General features: G+C 46.7%; 1 protein-coding gene and 1 long non-coding RNA gene across 9 annotated transcripts in view; one reads left to right on the top strand and one right to left on the bottom strand.

Moving 5' to 3' along the window:
• Arhgef7 (Rho guanine nucleotide exchange factor 7) overlaps positions 1 to 21,941 on the bottom strand; it is a 98,283-nt gene that overhangs the window by 18,852 nt on the left and 57,490 nt on the right. For all 8 annotated transcript variants that reach the window (XR_007346612.1, XR_007346613.1, XM_048800618.1 and 5 more), the window contains exons 8-15: positions 15,067 to 15,189; positions 10,113 to 10,251; positions 9,184 to 9,243; positions 7,872 to 8,018; positions 6,122 to 6,208; positions 3,980 to 4,058; positions 3,654 to 3,793; positions 1,639 to 1,863 (exon numbers count right to left, since the gene is read on the bottom strand). Coding sequence is in view for 6 of the 8 variants with exons in the window: in XM_048800618.1 (XP_048656575.1) it covers positions 1,639 to 1,863; positions 3,654 to 3,793; positions 3,980 to 4,058; positions 6,122 to 6,208; positions 7,872 to 8,018; positions 9,184 to 9,243; positions 10,113 to 10,251; positions 15,067 to 15,189 (1,000 nt within the window). In the remaining 2 variants the exon portion in view is untranslated. The remainder of the gene's footprint in view (positions 1 to 1,638; positions 1,864 to 3,653; positions 3,794 to 3,979; positions 4,059 to 6,121; positions 6,209 to 7,871; positions 8,019 to 9,183; positions 9,244 to 10,112; positions 10,252 to 15,066; positions 15,190 to 21,941) is intronic.
• LOC107140889 lies at positions 1,027 to 10,686 on the top strand. Its single transcript, XR_001503340.2, has 3 exons — positions 1,027 to 1,165; positions 2,943 to 2,945; positions 10,674 to 10,686. It is a non-coding gene; the product is annotated as an uncharacterized LOC107140889 (long non-coding RNA).

Here is a 21,941-nt window from a genome sequence, read left to right on the forward strand (position 1 = left end):
GCTCCACTGCTTCTCTGACTCAGAAGAAGTTGCCAAGACCCCTGGAGAGGTCAGTGCCCTGCCCTGCCCTGCCCAGCAGGCACCTGCACACCAGGGCTCGGGGAACAGGATCCAGCACCTCTGCCCGCACCCTGCACCCACCAGGCGGCCTGATGGGCAGCACTCCAGGGCTCCTGTTCCTAGGGACGACTTCTCACTAGGGTTTTAAGGCACTGGAAATAACAAGCTGTAAGCAGAGAATGAACGCACTTCTCTCTCCCGGCATCTAAAAGTCATTGGAGTGCGACGTATCACAACCAACATGCTTAAGCTTGCTTCCGTGACCCTCCCTTACCCCTTCTACTCCTTCGTCCAGCAGTCTCCAGTAATTAAACCTCCATCAGTGCTTGCCTGCATTATCTCACTTTTTCTTTATACCACAACACTAACAAAGAACATCAATATCCTTCATGCAGCTACCCACAATTTAAAACTTCTCTCTGGGGTGACTCTCGGCAAGACTCTTAATGAGTTAAGAACAACGTAAAGGCTGACTGAAATTTCGCAGATAGTACTCCTGCTTCGCTGGCATGAATGGAAGAAGGGTCTGCCCCAGCAACCCTGGCGATGTGGCCCCTGGCTGGATGTGCAGGCTCCAGGCCAGGATGTGGCACATCACCACATACAACTATGCTCATTTGCACACTCGTTCTTATGCATTTATACCCACACTTGTGCTCACAATTGCACTCTAATACTCATTTTCACATGCTCACAAGCTCACTTTCATTCTCACATTCACAAGCACGCTCATCTTGCACACCCACACTCATTTCCACACATGCTTATAAGCCCACGCCCACTCTCATTCTCAAACTCATAAGCCCACTTATCTTGCACACTTATAAGTGTGCTCATATTCATGCACATTCATTCTCGCACATACTTATTCTTTCACACTTACACAATTGCTCTTATCCTCACACACTCATGCATGACTCCTTATCACACGCACACTCACAAGCATGCACATTCTCTGTTCACAAACTCACACTCTTCTCATACGCGCACATCAATAACCAGTGTCCTCAGGTGAAGGCACTTCTCAGGATGCACTCTCAAGGTGTTCTCCTCCTGCTCAGGCCAGGCGCAGGGCCAGATGGACTTACTAGGAATGGCACCTGACGTCAGAATGAAGAAGACTGCAGACTGCACCACAACTCCTCACAAGTTCAAGGAGCATCGCCTGACATGACTGTTTCCATTTTTATTTGTAAATGTTCTCTTCATCCGAAATTGCTCCAGGGTTCACGGATAGGATCTCAAACTGAAAGAATGGGCTAAGAGGTGTAGCACAAAGGCACGAAAGTCTTGACTGCTTGGGGCCTATCCCTCCCCAGCTCCTGCCCTAGGTGCACACCCGAGCAAGTGAGTACACCCATCCCCCATGTCTCCTGAGACCCTAACAGTTGAAGGGAATGGTAAGAGAACCAAGGTGACTCTACTTCACAGCTCTCATGAAACTAATTTGCATTTTTTATGTCACAGAAACATGAATTTTCATTTCTGAATTCATTGAAACAAAAACTGGAATGAAGTACAGAACAAGAAACTCACACAGACAGACTGGCTATTGTGTGAGCGGCCAAAGGACCTTACCTCCTTGTAGCAGAGTGCAGCTGAGGGCCGGAGAGGGGGCGCGGGCCGCAGGCAGCTCAGACTCCAGGGCTTGGGGGTCTTTGGAGGCTCCAGGGGCCCCCAGCTGATGGTGGTGTGCGGGGCACCATGGTGGGAGGGGTGGGGGAGCGTGTGGTAGGCAGGTGTCAGAGCCATGGGCTTGCTGTCTGCATGCTTGCTGGATGGGGTGACGGGATGCGAGGGGAGCTGCCAGGGACAAAAGTGAGAAGAGCAGAGAGAGCATGAGACCAGCAGAGTCCCGTAAAGGACTGAGCATGTGCGTCTCACTCTGCTCCTTAGATGTAGGAGACAAGCCTAGTGGTCCATTTCTGGGCTGGGCAAAGGGTTGCAGGCACTGTCTGCTACAGGAACACCTTACTCTTGTTGGAAGAAAGCAGTTCTGCACCATGGACTCAAGCCCGGCCTCCCACATTTAGGAAAAGGTTCATCACTCTGCAGGAGCGTCAGAATTTCCTAAGAGATCTGGCACTGCCTATACTGGAATGTGACAACAGGGGGACGACACACTCCCTAGTCACGTGATTCACTTCCTGGTGATCCTTGCACAACTAGCCCAGTGCCTGCTAGGGAGGGACAATCTGCCCTGTCCACTAGGGCCTGGATACTGTGCTGAGGGAGAGGGAAAGGAAGGAGAGAAACATCTCCTGACACAGCAAGCAGGTCCAGTCCTGTCTGTGACCGCTTTCATGTTAAAAGGGCAAAGCTGAGTTGCAATAAAGGTCTATAAAGCCCCAAAGAGCTAGAACCTGGGCCTTGATAGAAAATTGCCAATATCCAGGATAAAACAAAATACAACTTTTCCTGAAAAACTTAGCCATAGTGAAAACAAGCTATTCAAAATCTGATTTTTATAAGGGTGCGTCATTAATAAGGTTCATATTCCTGGAACACCCCTCCGCCTCCATTCCATCACACTGACAGTGAAATCAGAAAATGCTGAATAAAGTAAGTGGCACGCAGCAGGAGCCAGCAGCCTCAAGTCAGCCAACAGGCAGCACAGGCAGCTAGGAGGAGCGGCAACCTGGGGGCCACTCTCTGAATATATTCATGACATGGGAACACAGGCAAAAGGGGAAGGCCCCATGCCTGGGAGTGCGAGCCTCCTGTACTCTCCAAAGTTGGCCCCTGTGAGGGGGGTGGAACTATAAAAAAAAAAAATCAGCTGACCGGCACAGCCGGATGACATTATTTTGAACACCCCTTCTGGCAATAATGCCACAGCAGGTAATGTTTGGTTCATTCCCCTCCAGTTGGAAACTCAGAAGATGGTGCTTGATGCTAAATGAGAATAAGACTCAGGCTGCGTTGCGGGAGGCCCAGAGATGCTTAAAGTGGTGAACCACTAAAGGAAAAATGAACCACTGGTAAAACTATCCCAACCTGCCCCCCCTATGAAGATGTGAGAAAACACAAATTCAAAGTGCTGTGTAATCCTAATTCATTCTTTCAAAGATCTGCCCAGTTTTTCAATACTATTTGATAAAGATGATAAGTGTTTATTCGACATCAATTTATTACTAAACACCAGTACAGAGAGGTTTAAACACTGAAACTTTGGTGTTCATTCATTTTGATAAGTTCTCTCTAAAGAGCTGCTAAACTTTTTAAAGTGAAAAATAAATTTCTTAAAATCAAAACAGTGACTCAAAAACCATATTTTATGCCTTCAACATGAATCTGGCCCTTCTCGTCATTACCGTAATTTACTGTGTTTTTTGTTGTTTTTTTTAAACAAACATAACACACACACCTAAAATTTCTCATCCATGGACAGTGCTTTCTGGGGATTTTAGAAGCAACACTCTCTCTAGTCCGTCTTTTGGGGCCATTCAGAGCAAAGGCCACATGCCCCACAAATGTCAACCAACTCATGAGAATGCCTGACAGAGGGCTGAGACACAAGAGCACCCAGTGCCAGCCCCACCACAGGCCATCACCACTTGAAGCTGGGAGGAGGAGATCTCGGGAGCCCTTACAGTGTGAGATGGCACGGAGTGAGGCTTGATGGTGGGGTTGCCCGCAGATGTGACCTTCGTCTGCTTCTGCAGATGGTCCACCCATTCCTGCAGGTCCTGCTGGTTGTTGCAGGACACCAGTATCCGCTCGATCATGCTCCCTGGAAAGGAGGGAAACAGGCTGAAGTGGAAACTCAGGCAGGAAGCACATACACGCACATGCCCAGAACACGACTCAGCAATGCTTAAACGTCACCCTCCAAAATGCATCAGCAAGGTCTGCGCTCAAGAGACAGGCTGCCTCCCTGGCGGGGACAGACAGCACACACACGGCTTGTGCCTATCACCTGATATTTCAAACGCATTCCTATGATTTTCACTGTCCTCAAGCTTTGTGATTGTCATTCCTGTCGTTGGTAGCTTTCCCTAAAAAAGACCCCCCCACAAAAAAATGCAATTAGTGCCTTTCTAGTAAAGAAGTTCTGTTATTAAAATAAATATTAAATGACTTTGGAGGTGGCAATGGTGTCATGCTGCTTGTGGCAGTGCATGCATAATATAAAGAAAACTCTCAGGTAAGGAATCAGCCTACAGAACGATGAATGTTCAAAAAGCTAAAGTTCAAAAACCAAAGAAAAATTTCATCTGCTCAATTACTCTAAACAAACACCAGGACATAAAAACGTTACCTACTATAACAAAACTAACGTGTATCACAGCTGTTTCAAAGGACACAGAAGGGAGTAAGCTCAACACATGAAGGCAGAGACAGGGTGAGAGATGGGTCAGGCATACGGGCTGCCTTACCAGTTACAGCGCAGTCTGCCCACAGCAAAGGGGCTGTGCTAAAGCACTGCAGGGCAAGCAGCCACCCTGAGGGATCTGAGCAGGGAACGTCAGCTGGAGACACACAATGGGGCCAGGCTGATGCCCATACACAAAGCAGAGCTAGCCCCAAATGTCACCCTCCAAAACAACACAGCAGCAAAGGTCTACACTCAAGGGACAGGCTGCTTCCCTGGAGGGAACAGACAACACTACAGCTTATGCCTATCACATGGTATTCCAAATGCACAGCTTGCCCTGGGCACACAGACCACACAACTGGACTAAGCCTTTAGGGAAGTTGGGGTCATTCTAAGCCAAGCTGCATGGAGCCACTGTAAGCAGAGGAGCGGGACTGCACCAGCACCCAGACACAGAGCTCCCACAACACACAAGGGACGTCCCCAGACATGTGGTAGTACCACAACATGCAGATGCTCCCAACATCAGGTAGGCAGAGGCCAGAGAAGCAATCACATCCTATAGCACAAGGACAGTCCCCCTATCTCGCCTCCCAAGTAAACAATCATCCAACCCAAAGTGTTAGTGATGTGAGGCTGAGGAGCTATGTCCTGAAGCTCAGCAGCCAAGACAGCAGCTGACTGATACCAAGGCCAGGCCCATCCGGAAAACACAAGACATGCTCCTTTCCCAGACCCATTAGGCATAGGACTGCTGACAGCTGTGAGAAATGCTAAGAAATTGAAGCTGCAGATTCATGTTTTGCCTGGCACACCACAGCAGCAGCATGCACCTCAGCCCCAAAGCCAGTGTTCCTGCAGTGGGGGTTCCCTGCACCCGGGACAGGGATGTCCCTGGGAAACTGTCAAAAAGAAGAAGGTGGGACCCTGCTGGTGAGATACCAATGCAACAGCAAGGCAGCCTTGTCAGGGGATAAAGCCCACCCCAAGGCCAGAGCAGCACCAGGCTTCACCCAACTCTGGAATAAGTGCCACACCTCCTTGACGCCCTAGTCCTTACTGGGACAAAACAAAACACACACCAAAGAAATGCCACCCAGAGAAAACAAAGATGTAGCTTCCTTCGCTAGCACATCTTGAAACCGGCCAGTTTCTGGAAACAGGTGGAAGTATTAGCTTCCATTGTCACAGAAAGTCATCACTGAAAACTGCCAAGGATATCTCTCAGATACACAGAAGCTACTTAATACCCCCACTGTAAATCAGAGCAGCAGCAGCAGCAGCAGACAAAAGCCCCGCCCCCTTACATTCCATCTCCAATCAGCTCTCCCATTTTCTCAAACAAAACCAGTGGAACAATTAAGAACAAAGGTCCAATGACAGCACTTGTGCTGATATAGCTGGGGGTGCTGTGCTATGTCTCACAACAGGCCCCAGCCCCAGCCCAGCCTGTGTTCCACAGAGCAGAAAGCAAACCCAGGGAGACGGATGGCACCACAGCCACCAGTGTGCTTCAAGGCCACTCCACCAACACACTTCTTCCTTTCAGTTTGCTCAGAACAAACGCTGGTCTACATCTGAAGAGTCACACTGACACACAGGCAATGGATGCACACAGCACAGCATGCCTAGGACACAGCACATACAGAAACAGGGACTGCTTCATGCTGAAGTTCAGAGCCAGCCTGAAAGGATCCTCAGGTCTACCATAAACAATAAAACAGAATTCCAAACGTGTTTTACCTGATAGATGAAACCACTCATCCTGGGACTGCCAGACAACATTAGCAAAAGGTTTGGGAAGAGCAGAAGGTATCTTTCATTCTTTTCCTAATATAAAAAAACAAACAAATCCAAATAATTTTAAAAACACATCTATTTACAAATGTGAACACAATACTTTAAGGCCCTAGGAAACACTACACTATATTTCTTGTTTATATATTCCTAACAAAATGCATTAAATAAATGAAATGGAAACAAAATTATGATCAATTCTATGTTAACCCTTAATATATGAGAGAGTTTGAACACACAGGTGAAGACCCTGGATTGCTAAACTATTCAATACAAAAAGAAAATAAACTAATCCTGGGTTCACAACACCTGTGAAGCATCTTTGAAAACTAAATAGTGAAGGAGTTCTGCTCTGCCATTAGCTATTTCTAGTTCATCTACAATTTTCTTTTCATGGTTTAGAGAAAGAGAATTTATAAAATTTTAGTGGGGCAAGGCAGAACCAGTGGATTCTTTGAGGTTAAGGAAGGATTGGACAAAATGTTAAAACAAATCCTATCATTGTTTCCTCGAATTTTGAGAGCTATATGTGCTTCAGCCACTTCATAAACGTTCTCTAGTTACACAAATGACTTAAAATAGTATGACCTGTGCACTAAAAATTCTTTGCTTCAATAAGGTAACCAAGGCCAGGAATCTCAAAGGAAACAGAAATGGAAAGGCCAGATGGCCCCAAGATGTGAGGCCAACACTAGAAAGCAGTTTCCCAGGTGCCTTCTCCAGAACATATGGCCACCCAACACACCTCAAAGCACCTCCAAAGAGAGAGGCTGTGTGTGTAAGACTCCTCTGGAAGCGACCATCACCCTCCCCCCCTGAAGACCCATGGTGCACCTGGGAAGCATCCCTCAGACTGTGGCCCGGATAGCCTAGGTCATTCTTAGAGCAACACTCACCAAGGCTGTGGCCATCTAGTGTACTAAAGAACATGCTCTTAGACGTGCTTCCCCTGGGTATCTTAAATAAAGTTCACTTCATGTGAGTAAAAAGCAAACCACTTCTAGACAGGTCTAGGTGTTTTGATCATTGTGGTAAATAAGGAAATTCATTATGGCACGCGGACTAAAGGATCTTGTCTGCAGGTAAATTTAAAAAGTCAGGTTAAGAAGGGATCAACAGTGCACACCAAATGCAGTTATCTAACCATCACAAGTTTCATGTTTGACAATGGGCATCAGCACGTGTTGCTTATATTTGCAAAGGTAGAATCAAACCATAAGAGACACCTGCTTAGTGACCCAAGAACCTGTAAGTCACCCACCTGCTTCACTTGCACTAAGTGGACACAGCACAAGTATCTGGTTTGATTTCTCACTTAACAAACTCTTAAGAAAATGGTTTTTACTCCCCTAAGTGAACACCAATTAGAACACATTAAGAGAAAAATGTAAGGGCCTAAGCCATCCACAACCACAGATTCCTGAGAGGGAAGCCCCTGGCTGGGCCAGTGCACAGGACCCCAGGGCAGCTGTTTGCACACCCTGGAAACCTGTAGTCCTGCTTCCAGTTCACAGGTCTGGATAAGTGGATCCTGCAGATCTAAACTGGTCAATAGCCCTCTATTATGCCATAAGCCTCTCTTGTTTCTGTTGATATAGAAAGTAGAGCACAATTACAATCTGTTCTGGCTTGACATCTCTTCAAAATGCTCTATCATGTGGGTAGAGGCCACAGTGGTGCCCATGCACTTCAGTACCTCACTTCCTGCACACTGGATCATGACCTGGGACATGTAAATGACATTGCCCAGGGTCTTGATGTCATCTCCCTCCCAGCTTCGGATGGCTTCCGTCAGGATCTGCAACTCAAGCTCTTTCCTTTTTCGTACTTCTTGACACTGGGCCTGCAAGACACAGAACGGCACTGTTCAAAGAGACAGAAGCCTCCAGAATGTTAAGGTTTGGCTATATTACTTCTTAAAACAATTATCGTTTTGTGTCTGACTTCTTTATTTTTTAGTTGTAGATAGACACAATATCTTTATTTATTTTTATGTGGTGCTGAGGATCGAACTCAGTGCCTCACATGTGGAAGGCAAGTGCTCTACCAATAAGCTATGGTCCCATCCCCTGTATCTTACTTCTTAAGAAAGACAAATCTATGGAACAATTTGCTTTACTGTCTGGAATAACAAGTTTTAAAAGTATATAATCAAAAGAAGCAAAGCACACAACTCCTCTGAGTACCAAATACTATTAGGAAAATGGCAGATTTTTGCCACTTTTAGGAAGTAGAAATACAGAGTGGGGGGCTGCGGCTATAGCCCAGTGGTAGAGCACTTGCGTAGAATGTGGGAGGCACTGGGTTCAATCCTCAGCACCACGTAAAAATAAATAAAGAATAAATAAAGGCATTGTGCCCATCTACAAAACATATATATATATATTCAGTGGACAAGACAAATATTTTTCTTCTGGCTTTATTAGTGTCTGCCAACAAAGAAGACTGATAAGAGGAAAAAGGGTGAGAACAATTTGCACTATATATAAAGGACAACTTAAAATACAGCTGGAACAACATGACAAGAGAAGAGACAGAACCCCAGCACTACACTCCCCAGAACACCACTAAAGAGCCTGTGCATGGAGGTTTGGAAATGCAGCATTAATTATGCTATGCCTCTTCAAAAGGGAGAAATCATCACTTCATCTTTCTGGTGCCCACAATATTCTAATGCAAGAGAATTTCCTAGCCATGGAATGCTGTCTTAGTTCTTAGTTCGTCACAAGCAATGTCTTTGCATCTGACCTTTTCAGCTGCCGATTCTACATTCATTTGCCATCACATGTCTGTGGAAGAAACCATGGTGTGCTTGCCCACTTATTGCAAGGGTCATTCCACATATATTTTGTGGGTACATTATAATTGTATATAATGGTAGATTCACTGTTAACATATTCGTACATGCAAACGTCACAGCAATATAATCTGGCCAATATCATTCCCCAGTGGTCTCTTTTCCCTCCCTCCCTTCTTGCTCCCAGGTCCCATTCGTCCACTATACTCACCGCAAGGGTTTTGAAGGCAGTCATGGATCTCTGAATGTCTTGTCTATCAGGATGATAATCCTTTAGATAAAGAAACATGCTATTAGCTTTCACAAAAGCTTTTCTTAAAAGGCCTCTCTCTGTAGCTTGGCCTAAAACCTTTCCAAATCTTTGTCCTTGACAAGCACTTTTCTTCTTAGCATCACAGTGGCAATCCTATTCTTTAAGGACATCATGGAGTCAGTGGGTTCAGGGGAATAGCCTGAGCAATGGTCAGCAAACATCTTCTGTAAATGCAGCTTTGCTGAACTCGACCACCTCTATTTGCAGGGCATCTCTGATTCTCAGCTGCAGAGTGGCCAAGCCATGCTCAGCAACTGAAGGGGAGGCCTGAGCAGGCCTGATGAACCATCTGGCTACAGACAGGTTGCCTGCCCAAGCCCAGAGAATACCTGAAACCTGAATTTGTCAGGTCTGCAACTTGTTAATCAAAATACCATTTGGAAATGAGTTCACATTTTCTAGTGTTTTTTTTAAAATTATATATATATATATATATATATTAGTTGTAAATGGTCACAATACCTTTACTTATTTATTTTATATGGTGCTGAGGATCGAACCCAGTGCCTCTCACATGCTAGGCAAGGGCTCCACCACTGAGCTACAAACCCAGCCCCCATTTTCTAGCTTTTGGAAACTGTCCTATCAGCAGTGGTCGATGAGAGAGCAAGAAGGCAAAGCAGCAAATGCTTTCTTACAGAACAAGAATAAGGAGAAAAACTTCATATTTAACAAAGTCATTTTGAAAATCCACTAAGTTACAGATTCTAAACTCTGTGTTGGTCCTGGCTTCTAAAGTGAATCACTAATGATACTGTCCCTGATAGCAGTCTGACCCATGTCATCCCTCCTTGCTCAAGGACTCAGGGTTGGCAGGGAGGCAGCACCTCCATGTGTCTCTCCAGCTCCTTGAGCAGCGTGGGGTATTTGTCCAGGCGCATGAACGGTTTGCTGAGGCCAGTGGTCAGCACCAGGATCCCAGGGCTGCTGGCACCTTTTGTCTCCATGAACTCCCCCAGGTCCTCGCTGGCAACAGGGGCATGGTGGAAAAGAGAAGATGCTTGGGGTTAGGGCCAAAGACAATATGGCAAGGCTTCTGTTAGTGAGGGCCAGTGTTTATGAACGTTGCAGTTTTTACAAACAAACCTGTGCTGTTTATCTCAAGACACCAAAGGGAACTCCAAAAAGGTTCCTCTCCCACAGAATACATGCAATTCCATTCGCAAAAGGGTCCCCCAGTATGTCACAACATGCAGACCTGTCCAAATGGAAGTTCACGCTCTTAGAGCTGCAATGGATTCCAAGCATCTCAGAGTCAAGATAGCAAGAATTGCCATCAAGCTGCTCAAGGGAAAGACACTCCTGAACCAGGTGAGCTACGCAAGGGCCACCTGCACCTCAAGCGGCCCAGTGCCACGCACCAAATGCCTTTTCATTGCCTTCTGCAGAGGTGCACCTCCCACCTGCGGGAGTGCATTGCAGCTCCACAAAAAAGACCAGGTCCTTGGGCTCTGAAGCAGAAGCAGCACATCACGCTGTCACCACATTTCACCCTCAGCACAGAGGGAGATGGAAAAACCAAGGACATGCCCATAAATTAGAAACCTAAAAGAAGTCTGAAACACCTTCCTATTCTTCTGCCACCGTCCCTTTACTACATTCACCTAACATTTTCTGTGACTAGTTCTCCCAAGCCATTCAAGTCTACAGCCACTGTCCCTGCTCCAAGTTCAACAGGAATCAATGAGCAGGCACTGTGGGGACTGTTGTCACCAACACCTATGACTGCCGACACAGAACAGGTGACCTATAAGGTGCCTGCTAGGGCTCAAGGAGGCTATCCCTCACTGTGTATGCATCATCCAGACATCAGGAGCCCCACAGCTGTAGGTGAGAAAGGGAGGCAAGAGTTAAGGGAGACCAGGATGACATATCCCCTCCCTGTCATCGTACCAAGTCCCTAGAGGCTGGGGTGTTACCCCAGCCACCACGTCATGTTCCAGGAGACCAGGGTAACCTCCCACCCACTCATGCCAAGTCCCAGGAGACAAAGGTAGTACCCACACCTCAGATACCATGTCACATCCTGGGAGACCAGGGTGATGCACAGAACTCCCACACATATACATAAATCACACATTTGACACCAAAATGAAAGCAAACCATAAAAAAGGGAAACTTTACATAATCCCAGTTATAACAAATTAACAGGCATAATGCACATTCCCTCAATTCTATATATAGAAGAGGCTTGGTGATTATTTTACTCCTGTAAGAAAGAGTCTGTCATGATGATACCATTTTAAAAAAATTATCAGCAGAGAAACTATTCAACTACTTCTAGGAGTGTGTGACAAAATTATTCAACTACTTCTAGGAGTATGTGACAAAAAACCTTTTCACAGGCAGCATCTCAACCTCTTTGTGTCTGGTTTTGTGCTCTCTAGACACCATCTTCTCAGGGAAACTGCAGGGCTGGATTAACTGAAAGTTCAGTGAAGTATGCGGGCCCCACTGGACAGCACCACACTGTGCATCCAGAGGCATGCTGCTGTAGAAGCCAGAGCAGCAAGCAAGGCCCTGGGTACACAGCCACACTGCCATGGTAACCAGAGGCCCTCTGCCACCCTGGTGTCAACCTTCCACACTGAGGGCACTGCTGCCAGCAGACCCTCAGGACCAGGGCAAGAATGGAAGCCCAGACACCCAGGAGCACATGCTTTTGCTGGCGCGGTGCACTGCCCAGGCTGTTGCTGCTAGCTGAGCCAGACCCCCACCACTGCTGCTCACCCTTGCAGCCCCCAGAGTCTTACTGAGAAAAGCTGGTCTCCTGAAATCACTCATTCTGCCATTCCCGAAAGCAGGAGTAAAGTGGGAGAAATTTCTATTTTACCAACATTTCTCTAAAATGAACACACACTTAAAGATCAGTCTTTATGATATTAAAACCGTATTTCAATTCCTTTAAACATAATCTATACCAGGTCTTTTCCATCAAGATAGGAAGCAAAAGTCAAATTTCGTATAGTCATGGCAGAAAAATAAACAAAACTGAACAAGTTATGCTCATCACCTCCCTCAAAACTCCCCTGAAACTAAAAACATGAAGTGAAATTTTAACAAGCAAAAGTAGCTTCTTGTAATATCCACACAACATTCTTATGATTCCAGAACATGTGTACACATCCCCCAAAGGAAAGAAAACAGTATAAGCCTTCATGGATCACGCTTCGTTCTATAGGGTTTTTAGTACTATAACAAAGTAGGTGGTTACAGCTGTGGGATAAAACAACGGCTCTTTCAGCACCATTCCTACTGCTGCCAGCAGCCACAGTCTCCCTCCTCTGCACCTACTGGAATGACACCATGGCAACAAGGGAACAAGGTAAAAAGAACTATGTGGCCAAGCAAAGAGGAGCAAACAGCTGAGGGGAACGCCTTTTGTTTTACAGAGCCATTGATGAAGATGAGCATCTGCAGTCCCATGGTAATGGGAAGGCATTGGAGCTCTGCAGAACTGGAAACAGCATGCGTTTGCCAGAAAAACAACCCAAAGACTGGGAGCTGTGGGTGCAACTGCCTGCGGGGGGGGTGGGGGGTGGAAGCAGGTTCCCACACGTGCTGCAACCCGTGCACAGGTAAGACTGTCAGCTTCTACGCACTACACTCACACCAGTCCTCAAAACCTAGGCTCAAGCCTAAGACCAGATGGGAAACCCCGCGGTGTGGTAGCTCACAGGCACTCACACTGAAGGACAGACGGAAGAGCTGCCCATTCAGACTCTGAGCATAACAACAGGAGTGCTGAAAGCAGCTGTCAGGCGTGAGCACTCGCCACCTCAACGGACGCAAGTGCACTTTGGAGCAGGGCATAATCTATGGCAGACAAAGGGGGAACTTTCTGGGCTCAGGGGAGGCAGGAAGGAACACGGGCACTGTGCACTGCTGTGGCTGCCAGCACCTGCTGGCTCTGAGGGACTCTCCTCTCTGGCTTAGCCCCTGGGAGCCACCTGCTGCAGGGCTGCCGTCCAGCACGCGACCCTAGACTCCCACTCCATGCTCGGCATGCCAGCCACATGCAGCAGGCCAGGAGGCTCTTGCTCACAACCTTATCTGTACTCCTTCCTCTAAGTACATTCTGAAAAATGCTGTGTTCGCCTTTCAGACACAACAGAGTCACTGAGGTAACAGCACACAAGAGGGTAGACACAGCACTCCCGTGAGCACTTCTCCGGAAAGGGTTACACTTCAAGATACCCCAAGTCTCAGCTGCTCCACACACCCTTGTTTCTACAGGAAAAACCCTTACAAGTCTTTGCCAGGACTGTGCACCCGCCCCTTTCTAAGCTCTCAACCTTCTCTACAGGAGAGCCTCTCTCCAAAGAAGAGGCCGGGGGATACACAGAAAAGATCTTAGAATTTTCTGTAACACTCCACTTGCTTTTTGTGGACCTCTTCCCATCACTGCATCAATAACTTCTGAAGCATTTTCATTCATACAAACCTAATACTTGCTTTTCATTTTTATGGAAATTTCATTTAATTTGTAATTTCCTGAAGTTGATGGTACAGCACATATTTGAATACACACTTTGCACATTTAGGACAGTGCGTGGCTAACATGGCCTCTGCCCACGGCAAGGATGGGTCTCTCAGCTCTCCCTTTCCCACAGCTGCTGAGCATTCGAGCCCCTCGCCCCCTTCCTCACACTGTCAAAGGCTGCTGCTTCACTTCAGGACAACACCAATGGGAATCTGAACAACTAATCCTTTTGCATTGAGCACAGGTGGCCCAGATCACTTTACTTCTTTTAGCGGACAACAAAACAATGCGCCTTTATCACGTTCGCTCCAATCTGACCAGTCTGTACATACAGACCATCTCAAAGCTGACTACAGCCCTGGGAGCAGGATTTCCAGTAAAGGGAGCTAAAGTCCAGAGACACAGGCCCTGGGCCTGCAGGCAGCAGCAGGCGGCTCCCACGGGACTCTCCAGACACTGCAGCCTCCACAGCAAGCCGAGGAGACAAGCAAGGCCAGCACATCAAAGCTGCTTGCTGTGTTTTAAAAGGAAATGTTAAGAATAAGCCGAGGTTAAATTTGGAAATTAGAAGCACAATGGCATTTCTCTTGATGCTACTGAATTTTTCTTTTCCAATTACAGTTTTGAAAAACTTCTGAATTGCCAATTTTGAAAGAAACCATGAAATCACCTCTAAAACATTAATAAAAATACTGCGCTTCTCTGAGAAATAGAAACCAAATCTCTGCCCTCCGGTCAACCACATGGTCATCCAGCACAAAGCCATCACTAGCGCTCAGCAGTCACTGGAGCCGGGTTGCTCCTCAGTCATTGGGACAGCTACCCGGCTTCCTCTACCCAGTAACAGGAGACAGACATGCCTCATCCTTTTGAGAAAATTTACATGTTCTGTTTTACATGTTTTAATGTTGTTACAGTCTGAAAGGCTCAAGGTAAAGGTCTCTAATGCACTGCTCTATCTGCGCAATCAAGTCCTCGTTTGAAATGGGACTCTCCTCATACAGCCTCCATCCTTCAGCTTTGCAACCCAGGAGCACTCAGAGTCCCTCAGCCTTGACTTGGCTGATGGACAAAGCCCCAGTGCTTCCCAGCTCCTCCAACCCACCACCCAAATGGGTTAGGCTGAAGGGTGACTTCAAAAGGACCCTCTTCTTTTACAAACACCAAGTACCATTTTAAAGTTTCTCGAGCACTCATTTTGAGAAGCAATTAAAATGAAATCACCCTGCGTATCACAGTCTATCTGGGAGCACAGAGCTGCTGGTCTTCCTTTTGCTCTGACATCTCAGTGAACAGACCTGTGCTCTGTAAGGACGCTCACGGCAGATGGGTGGTTGGCACAGTAGGCAAGGTACAGGGTCCTCATTTGTGGCATCAGGTTCAGAAAGCAGCCACCAACTCTCTGCTGGGCCTCGGGTGACCTGGAGACACAGAAGGAGACAGCGTCAGTGCTACAGACAGGAAAGGGGTTGAGTGACAGGTGACCCATGGGTTTAGGCAGGATCACAAATCTCAGACCCATCTGTTCCTACCTCCAACTGAGCAAGCAGGAGGGTCTGCCACAAAAAAAAAAAAAAAAACTCCACTCTCAGGCTCCCTCCTACAGCTCTAGACTGTCAGGCTGGCACACCAGACAAAGCCCAAGTTCTTCAGGCAATGGGAAAATTTGATATCACAAAGCCTTTAATTTTGCATAAAAAGAGGAGAGTTACCAAATGTGGTTATCTGTTTGTAAAGTTTCCTAGGAAGCAGCATGAAGGCTGGCACAAGAAAAAGCCCAAGAGGCACCTTTCACTTCAGGCTGCAGAGACTGAAGACAGATACACCTGTTAGTGCCCCTCCTTCCCAATCAAGGCCACGCATAGTGACAGCTCATGGCTAAAGGCAGAAACTTGCTAGAACCTGCTGTGGAAGCAGAGACGCAGTGAGCAGTGCAATGCTGAGCAGACCCAACAAGCTGAACCCCACCTGTCTATCCAGACCTTAGGGTGCTTCTGCAAGCAGGACACCACATGCCCTCCCTGCACCCTAAACAGTCTCTGCCCACCAGCACAATGACAAGAAGGATCATATCCTGCTCTCTGAGGACTCCAGCCAGAAAAAGTGACCCAAAGATATCAATGCTAGGGACTCCTCAACACCATGAGAATCAGCTAGGCTGGACCAGTGTCAGTCCCTCCCCCTGTGTTCTTAGCATGTGTGCCTTAGTTACAAGGGGCACTTAGCATGCATGCCTTAACCATAAGAAGACATGCAACAACCAACAAGAGATTTTGGGAAAATAAAAAAAAGAGAGAGAGAAAAAAAAATGAGAATAATAAAAACAAAAAAGAAGTGACAGTTACTCTCCAGAGAGCAGAAAAGTCTTTGAAAGATGTCTAATTAATTCAGAAATAAAAATAACAAAAAAAAAAGATACTGCAACCATGAAAAAAAGGAAAGGATTCTATTAAGAACATTCAAAACAAAAATTAAAAGCAATCTAGCAATAAAATATTGACAGGAGAATTGAAAAAGTCAACAGGAAATTGGAAAGTGAAATTCTAAAAATCTTCCAGATTAGTAGGAAAGGCAAAGAAAATTAGAAGACCAGAGTAAGCCTTGACACATCAGGATAAAAGTTCCAGACATGGAAACAAAGACAGGTAAGCACAAATGAATCAAGAAATCTTCAAAACAGCAGAAAAGTTAAAAGACACATGCTGCATGCCAACTGGAGAAGGTCATGGAATCAGGGAGAACAGAGTCAGACGGAAAGTGCCCCAAGTGTTGCATGGTGGGTGAAAACAGACCCAAGAGAAACACAAACACCCCAAATCAGGACCCTAGAAACACAGCTACTAAAAGCTCCAAGAGAGAAACACAGGTTCTCACAAAGATTGGAGTCAGAGTTGTTGGAGGTTCCCACCATCAGAGCCCCAAAACCAGTACCAACAACAGTAACAGTGGGTACAATCCTGGGTCCACAATCCAGTGTCATCTATTAAGCAGGAGGCTGGGCTGACCACCCACCTAGAGGATGCACACCACTAAAACCAGGAATCAGGAAAACAGAGTAAAACAGTAGGGGCTGTGTGTGTGCCCCAGGATGAGGTCCAGCCTACTTGGGCAGGGAATGCAACTTCTGTTCCACTACCCCCTCAGTAAACGCTGTCTCAGTCCATACCTGCTGCCATAACAAAAGGCCTTGGAAATGGGTGATTTTATAAATAAGGACCCACCTCTCAAAATGTCAAGGTGTTGGCAGATCCGGTGTGTGGGAAGGGCCTATGTCTACTTCTAAGGTGGTGCCTCATGGCTGCATCCTCACACAGCCCAAGAGGGAATGGCTCTTGAGCCCCTCCTTTATGAGGGTGACAATGCCATCCATGAGGCTCTACCCTCAGGACCTAATCCCCTCCAAAAGGCCCCACCTCCTAAGATCATCTGGTGGAGGATTAAGTCTCAACAGATGAGACTGGGGGACACATCTAGACCACTGCACACTGAGCTTTTTAACTATGCTGCTACCTTGCAGCCAGGACCCAGAACAGCGTCTGCTAGCCTCTGACCCCTTCAAGTCTCTAGACAAGTCTCCTCTGGTTTCCACACCCCAGCAGTGGTCCTCTACTCAAGGCTGCAAAGTACCAACTGGAGAAAGTCATGTAATCAGGGAGAACAGAGTCAGGAGTATTAGAAAAAGTCTTTCCTTCAAAGCACAAAGCACTCAAAATCACATTGCCTTTGTTTTCTCCGTTGTTCCATAACCTTCACTCATCCCTGTTGTTTACAGGCTCAAAGGCTGTTCCTGACCTACTTAAGCCTGCCCTAGGATGGCTGTGGGAAAGACAGGGAAGTAACACTGCAAGCCCCCAGCACCTCTCTCCTGGCTCCCGCCACTAGCCTTCCCTTCTACTTCAGGAAGTATGTGGTTTCAAAACACACGGCAAAAAAGAGATACTGGTGTTGGACACTGATCACTGCTTGCTGCTTCTCACAGAAAAGAGATACTGGTGTTGGACACTGATCGCTGCTTGCTGCTTCTCAAGTGGAAACAATTCACAGATGTAAATACAAAGTTGACAAAAAGCAGAAAACAAAAAGACCTGGGGAGCGTTAAACAGCTGTCCATGTAAAAAGCACCTCTCAGCCAGTGCCTGACTGAGAGGAAGTGCCCTCAGTACGCTGTGCCTTAATGGTTCTGCTCTAGAAGAGACAGGTGTCCACTGTGAGTATTTCAAATTCTCATCTTTTTCTTCTCATGGAGTTCTCTTTTAATTGTGTATATGAGCAAACAGGTCCCTACCCAGAGCAGCAAAAGAAAGCTCCCAGGAGCACAGGAAGTGCCTTCGGGAAGTAGCAAGTTCAGTACCATCTGCAATAGCAAGGCCATGCCTTTAGGGGAGGCTGAGATGAACAGATCCACACACAGAGGGAGGTCTGCCCTACAGCTTCCTCCAATGTGCTTCTCTGCCTTCCAATTCACTAGCCAAAGATGGCTACATGAAATCAACTGAAATTAAATAAAAGGAGAACTCCAGCTTCCCGGCTGTAGCAGCCAGCAGCCACTACACCAGGAAACACCTGCAGGGAACATGCATCCTAGCTCACCAGACCACATTTCCAAACCCTGAGTGGGCCACACACTTAGCATGGGTTTTATGTTTTGATATAGTCACCCTTAACTGAAGTCAAAGTGTTTCCAAGTGTGAGCCACTCAAAGGGGTTCTGACAGCCTCTCAGGACTTGCCACAGCTCCTTCTGCCTGCAGGGCAGAATTGCCACAGCAAAGTAGCTTCAACTACTCATTCAGCACCATTACCCAGCACTGGGGAGAACAAAGCAGAGTAAGAGTAGTCTCTTGCCTTAGAAAACGAGCACCATCTTTCTGGAAAATACAAAACAAGTGCACCAGTGAACTGGACAGGAGACAGGGCACGAGGAACGGGTATAGCCTACAGAGGAAAAGTGTCCACTGGGAGCATGCAGGCAGAGTCAGGGGCTCACACCCAACAGAGGCACACGCACAAGGACAAACCAGGGCCACCTGCCCTGAAGATCCACACACACAGACACATGTGTTTTGAGAACAGTAGGTCCTGCCATCTGGCAGGTGAAAGGCATACTCAGACAGGTGAAACACCAAGAAAAGGGTGGCTTCCAGGATGAGAGAGGACCCCAAGAGGCTTAGCCAAGTGGACTGAAGACTACTGCATAAAGACGGGGCACCAAGGGGCTGAGCATATAGCTCAGTTGGTAGAGTGCTTGCTTTGCATGCACAAGGCCCTGGGTTCGATCCCCAGCACCACCAAAAAAAAAAAAAAAGAAAGAAAACAGAAAAATAAATCCTGACATATGCTACAATTAACATGGATGAACCATGAAGACATTATGCTAAGAGAAGTAAGCCTGTTACAAAAAGGTAAATATACTATGATTGCACTTAAATGAAGTACTTAGAGAAGTCAAAGTTATAGAGATAGAAAGTAGAAAGGTGATTACCAGAGCTTTGGGACAGGGAACAACTGGGAATTACTGTTTAGGGAGTATAGAATTTCAATTTGGGAAAACGAAAGCNTTTTCATAGCTTTAATTTTCAAAAAAAATGGCCAGGTCCTAGCAAAATACCTGAGAAACCAGAGAACTTCTATCTCTGCTCCTACAACACCTACTCCTATTGGTCCTGCTCATCAGAGAGAGGAAAGGACTCAGTTTACTAACTGTTCATTGCAGATGAGGCTGAGATCAACAGGAAGATGAAACTAGGATCTGAGTAGACCTCAGTTGTGTCCCTGTTCTCAGTGAACCCAGCACAGTCCGTCCATGTCACAGACACCTTCAGAGATGAGACTTCACAAGCAGTTTCATATATATATATATATATATATATAGAGAGAGAGAGAGAGAGAGAGAGAGAGAGCGCGCGCGCGCGCGCCACAGTTAAGTCGGGCCACCAAATGCTGCAGTCTGGCTGGGCACAAAATAACCGAGCCACCACAAAGTCTTGTAGGTTCAAACAGCAACTCTTTATTCCCGAACTCTCACCAGCACTCCACACACACTTCCCGGGACCACACTCCCTCCACCAGGCTCCACGCCAGTTCTCCCGGAACCCCGGGAGAACTCAAAGGGAATTCCAAAGTAGTTGCGCCCAAGGCAGCAGGATCTACCCTAATCCCAGGAGCCGCCCTATTCCTGGAGCAGGGTCACCTTTCAACCATTCCCTCTGGCAAAATGCCAGGCGTCATTCCGACTTAACTGTGGCTCTCAATACATACATACATACATACATATATATATATATATATATATATATATATATATATATTTTTTTTTTTTTTTTAATTGTTGCTAGACCTTTATTTATTTATAGGCGGTGCTGGGGATGGAACCCAGTGTCTCGTGCATGCCAGACAAGTGTACTACCGCTAAGCCCGAGCCCCAGCCCCAGTATCCTAGTCTTACTCACAGTGGGGCCACAAGTGCCAACACCATAATGGCCACAGGCCTGGCAATCTCTTTGCAAGTCTGCTCTTGCTGGCCCCAAAACCAAAATGAAAGAATATAATCCCATTTGTCCCAATTGTGGCCCCCAGGACCAGCATCACAATGGCCTCATTTTTGATACTTCTTTGAAGGATGTGTCTCCCTGATGTCCTTCATTAATAGTGGCATTATGTAAACTGTTTCTAGATGGCCAGAGCTTATTCTCTCTTCTGGTAGGACCATTCACAAGCCTCTGAAACTTCATGATGAAACAGTGTCCCATACATGACAATGTGACACAAAGCAGAAGAGAGGAAGTTATGAGACACTGTAATCACGCAGGGTTGTGAGAAGCCAGCTGTGGCCCTGAAGGTCACCAGAACAGGGTGAGGGCAGGAGAGCAGAAAATGAGAGAATGGGGGGCAAGGGAGAGAGCAGGGTTGCCAGCAAACCCTGCACCCCCACTGACTGCCAGCCTATATGTTGGCATCTATACTTAACAAAAAGCTAGAGAGCTGGTATGTCTTCATAGCTTTAAGTATTAGAAGAGCATTGCAATCAATACCAAAATAAACACAAGTAAAGCATGGAATGACAGCAAGAACATTCCACAAAGAGAACAACCTGCAGATTCTGCTTTCAGCAGAACTTAACCTGCTTTACACAATAATACACAAGCAAGTCCCCCACTTAAAAATGGGTTTTACTGAAAAGCCTTGCTTTAGAGGCTCTGCCCTAAAGTCCCACAATCCTCCAGAACTCATTTTAAAGCCACAGCTACATACCCCTGACTAGTGAGAATGGTATCAAAAGAAAGGCTCTTTAAATCACAGTCTAATGTGCCTCCAATAAAGCAAGTGTAAAGAACTCTCCATCACCTAAAGTGATATTTTAAAGGAAAACTGCATTCCCAACACTATACTCAGAGAGCATATGCTGCTTCAGCTCTCCCTACAAATTGCCCACCGAAATGAGGCTGAGCACGTTCCCACTGTGAGCAGACAGCCTGGGCTCTAGGCCTGGCTGGGTCTGCGGCTTTCCTCTGAGCAGCAAGAAGAGTCCACTCCAGGTCAGTAGAGGGCAGGGGTGAGCAGCAGATGGGTAGAGCCCACTGGCAACAATGTTGCTAACTACAAGATTCAAAACCATACTTCAAGACTCATAGTAGGAGGGGCTTCTCAGAATCAGTTCATCCTTCACATTAAGCAAAGCGGAGACCACTTGGGCTCCAAATCAGAGTCCACCATTCCCATGGCCCGGGGCCAATCACCCTGCCCCTTGGGTATACAGACCTTCCTACCTTTACAAAGCTCCCCATGGGGTCTTCTACAGGGTCACATAAATTAATACGTAGAGAGCAAAGTCAGTGCCTGGGACACATTAAGAAGATGTTCATAAATGGTGGGCCTACATAAAAAGTTCACCTTAGGGGGCTATTTGCCACTTACAAAAATGAAATAAACTCTAAAAAAACACCTGACAGCAGGTTGTACACATATGGTACTTTACATCCACCAGCTTCTTAAAGGAACAAGTCACAATTACAAGACCGTGCTAGAAAACGCCTGCCTTCTCGATCCCCCTCTGCAGCTCATGGTGGCGTATGTGGAGCCGAGCCACCTGTGGCCTCCTGGCCAACCCCCATCCCAGTTCCTCTGCAGCCTCTTCCTCATAACCCTCCCTCCCCTTAAAAAAAAAAAAAAAAAAT

This window comes from Marmota marmota, unplaced genomic scaffold, assembly GCF_001458135.2.
Source record: "Marmota marmota marmota unplaced genomic scaffold, marMar, whole genome shotgun sequence".
NCBI classification, from domain to species: domain Eukaryota; kingdom Metazoa; phylum Chordata; class Mammalia; order Rodentia; family Sciuridae; genus Marmota; species Marmota marmota.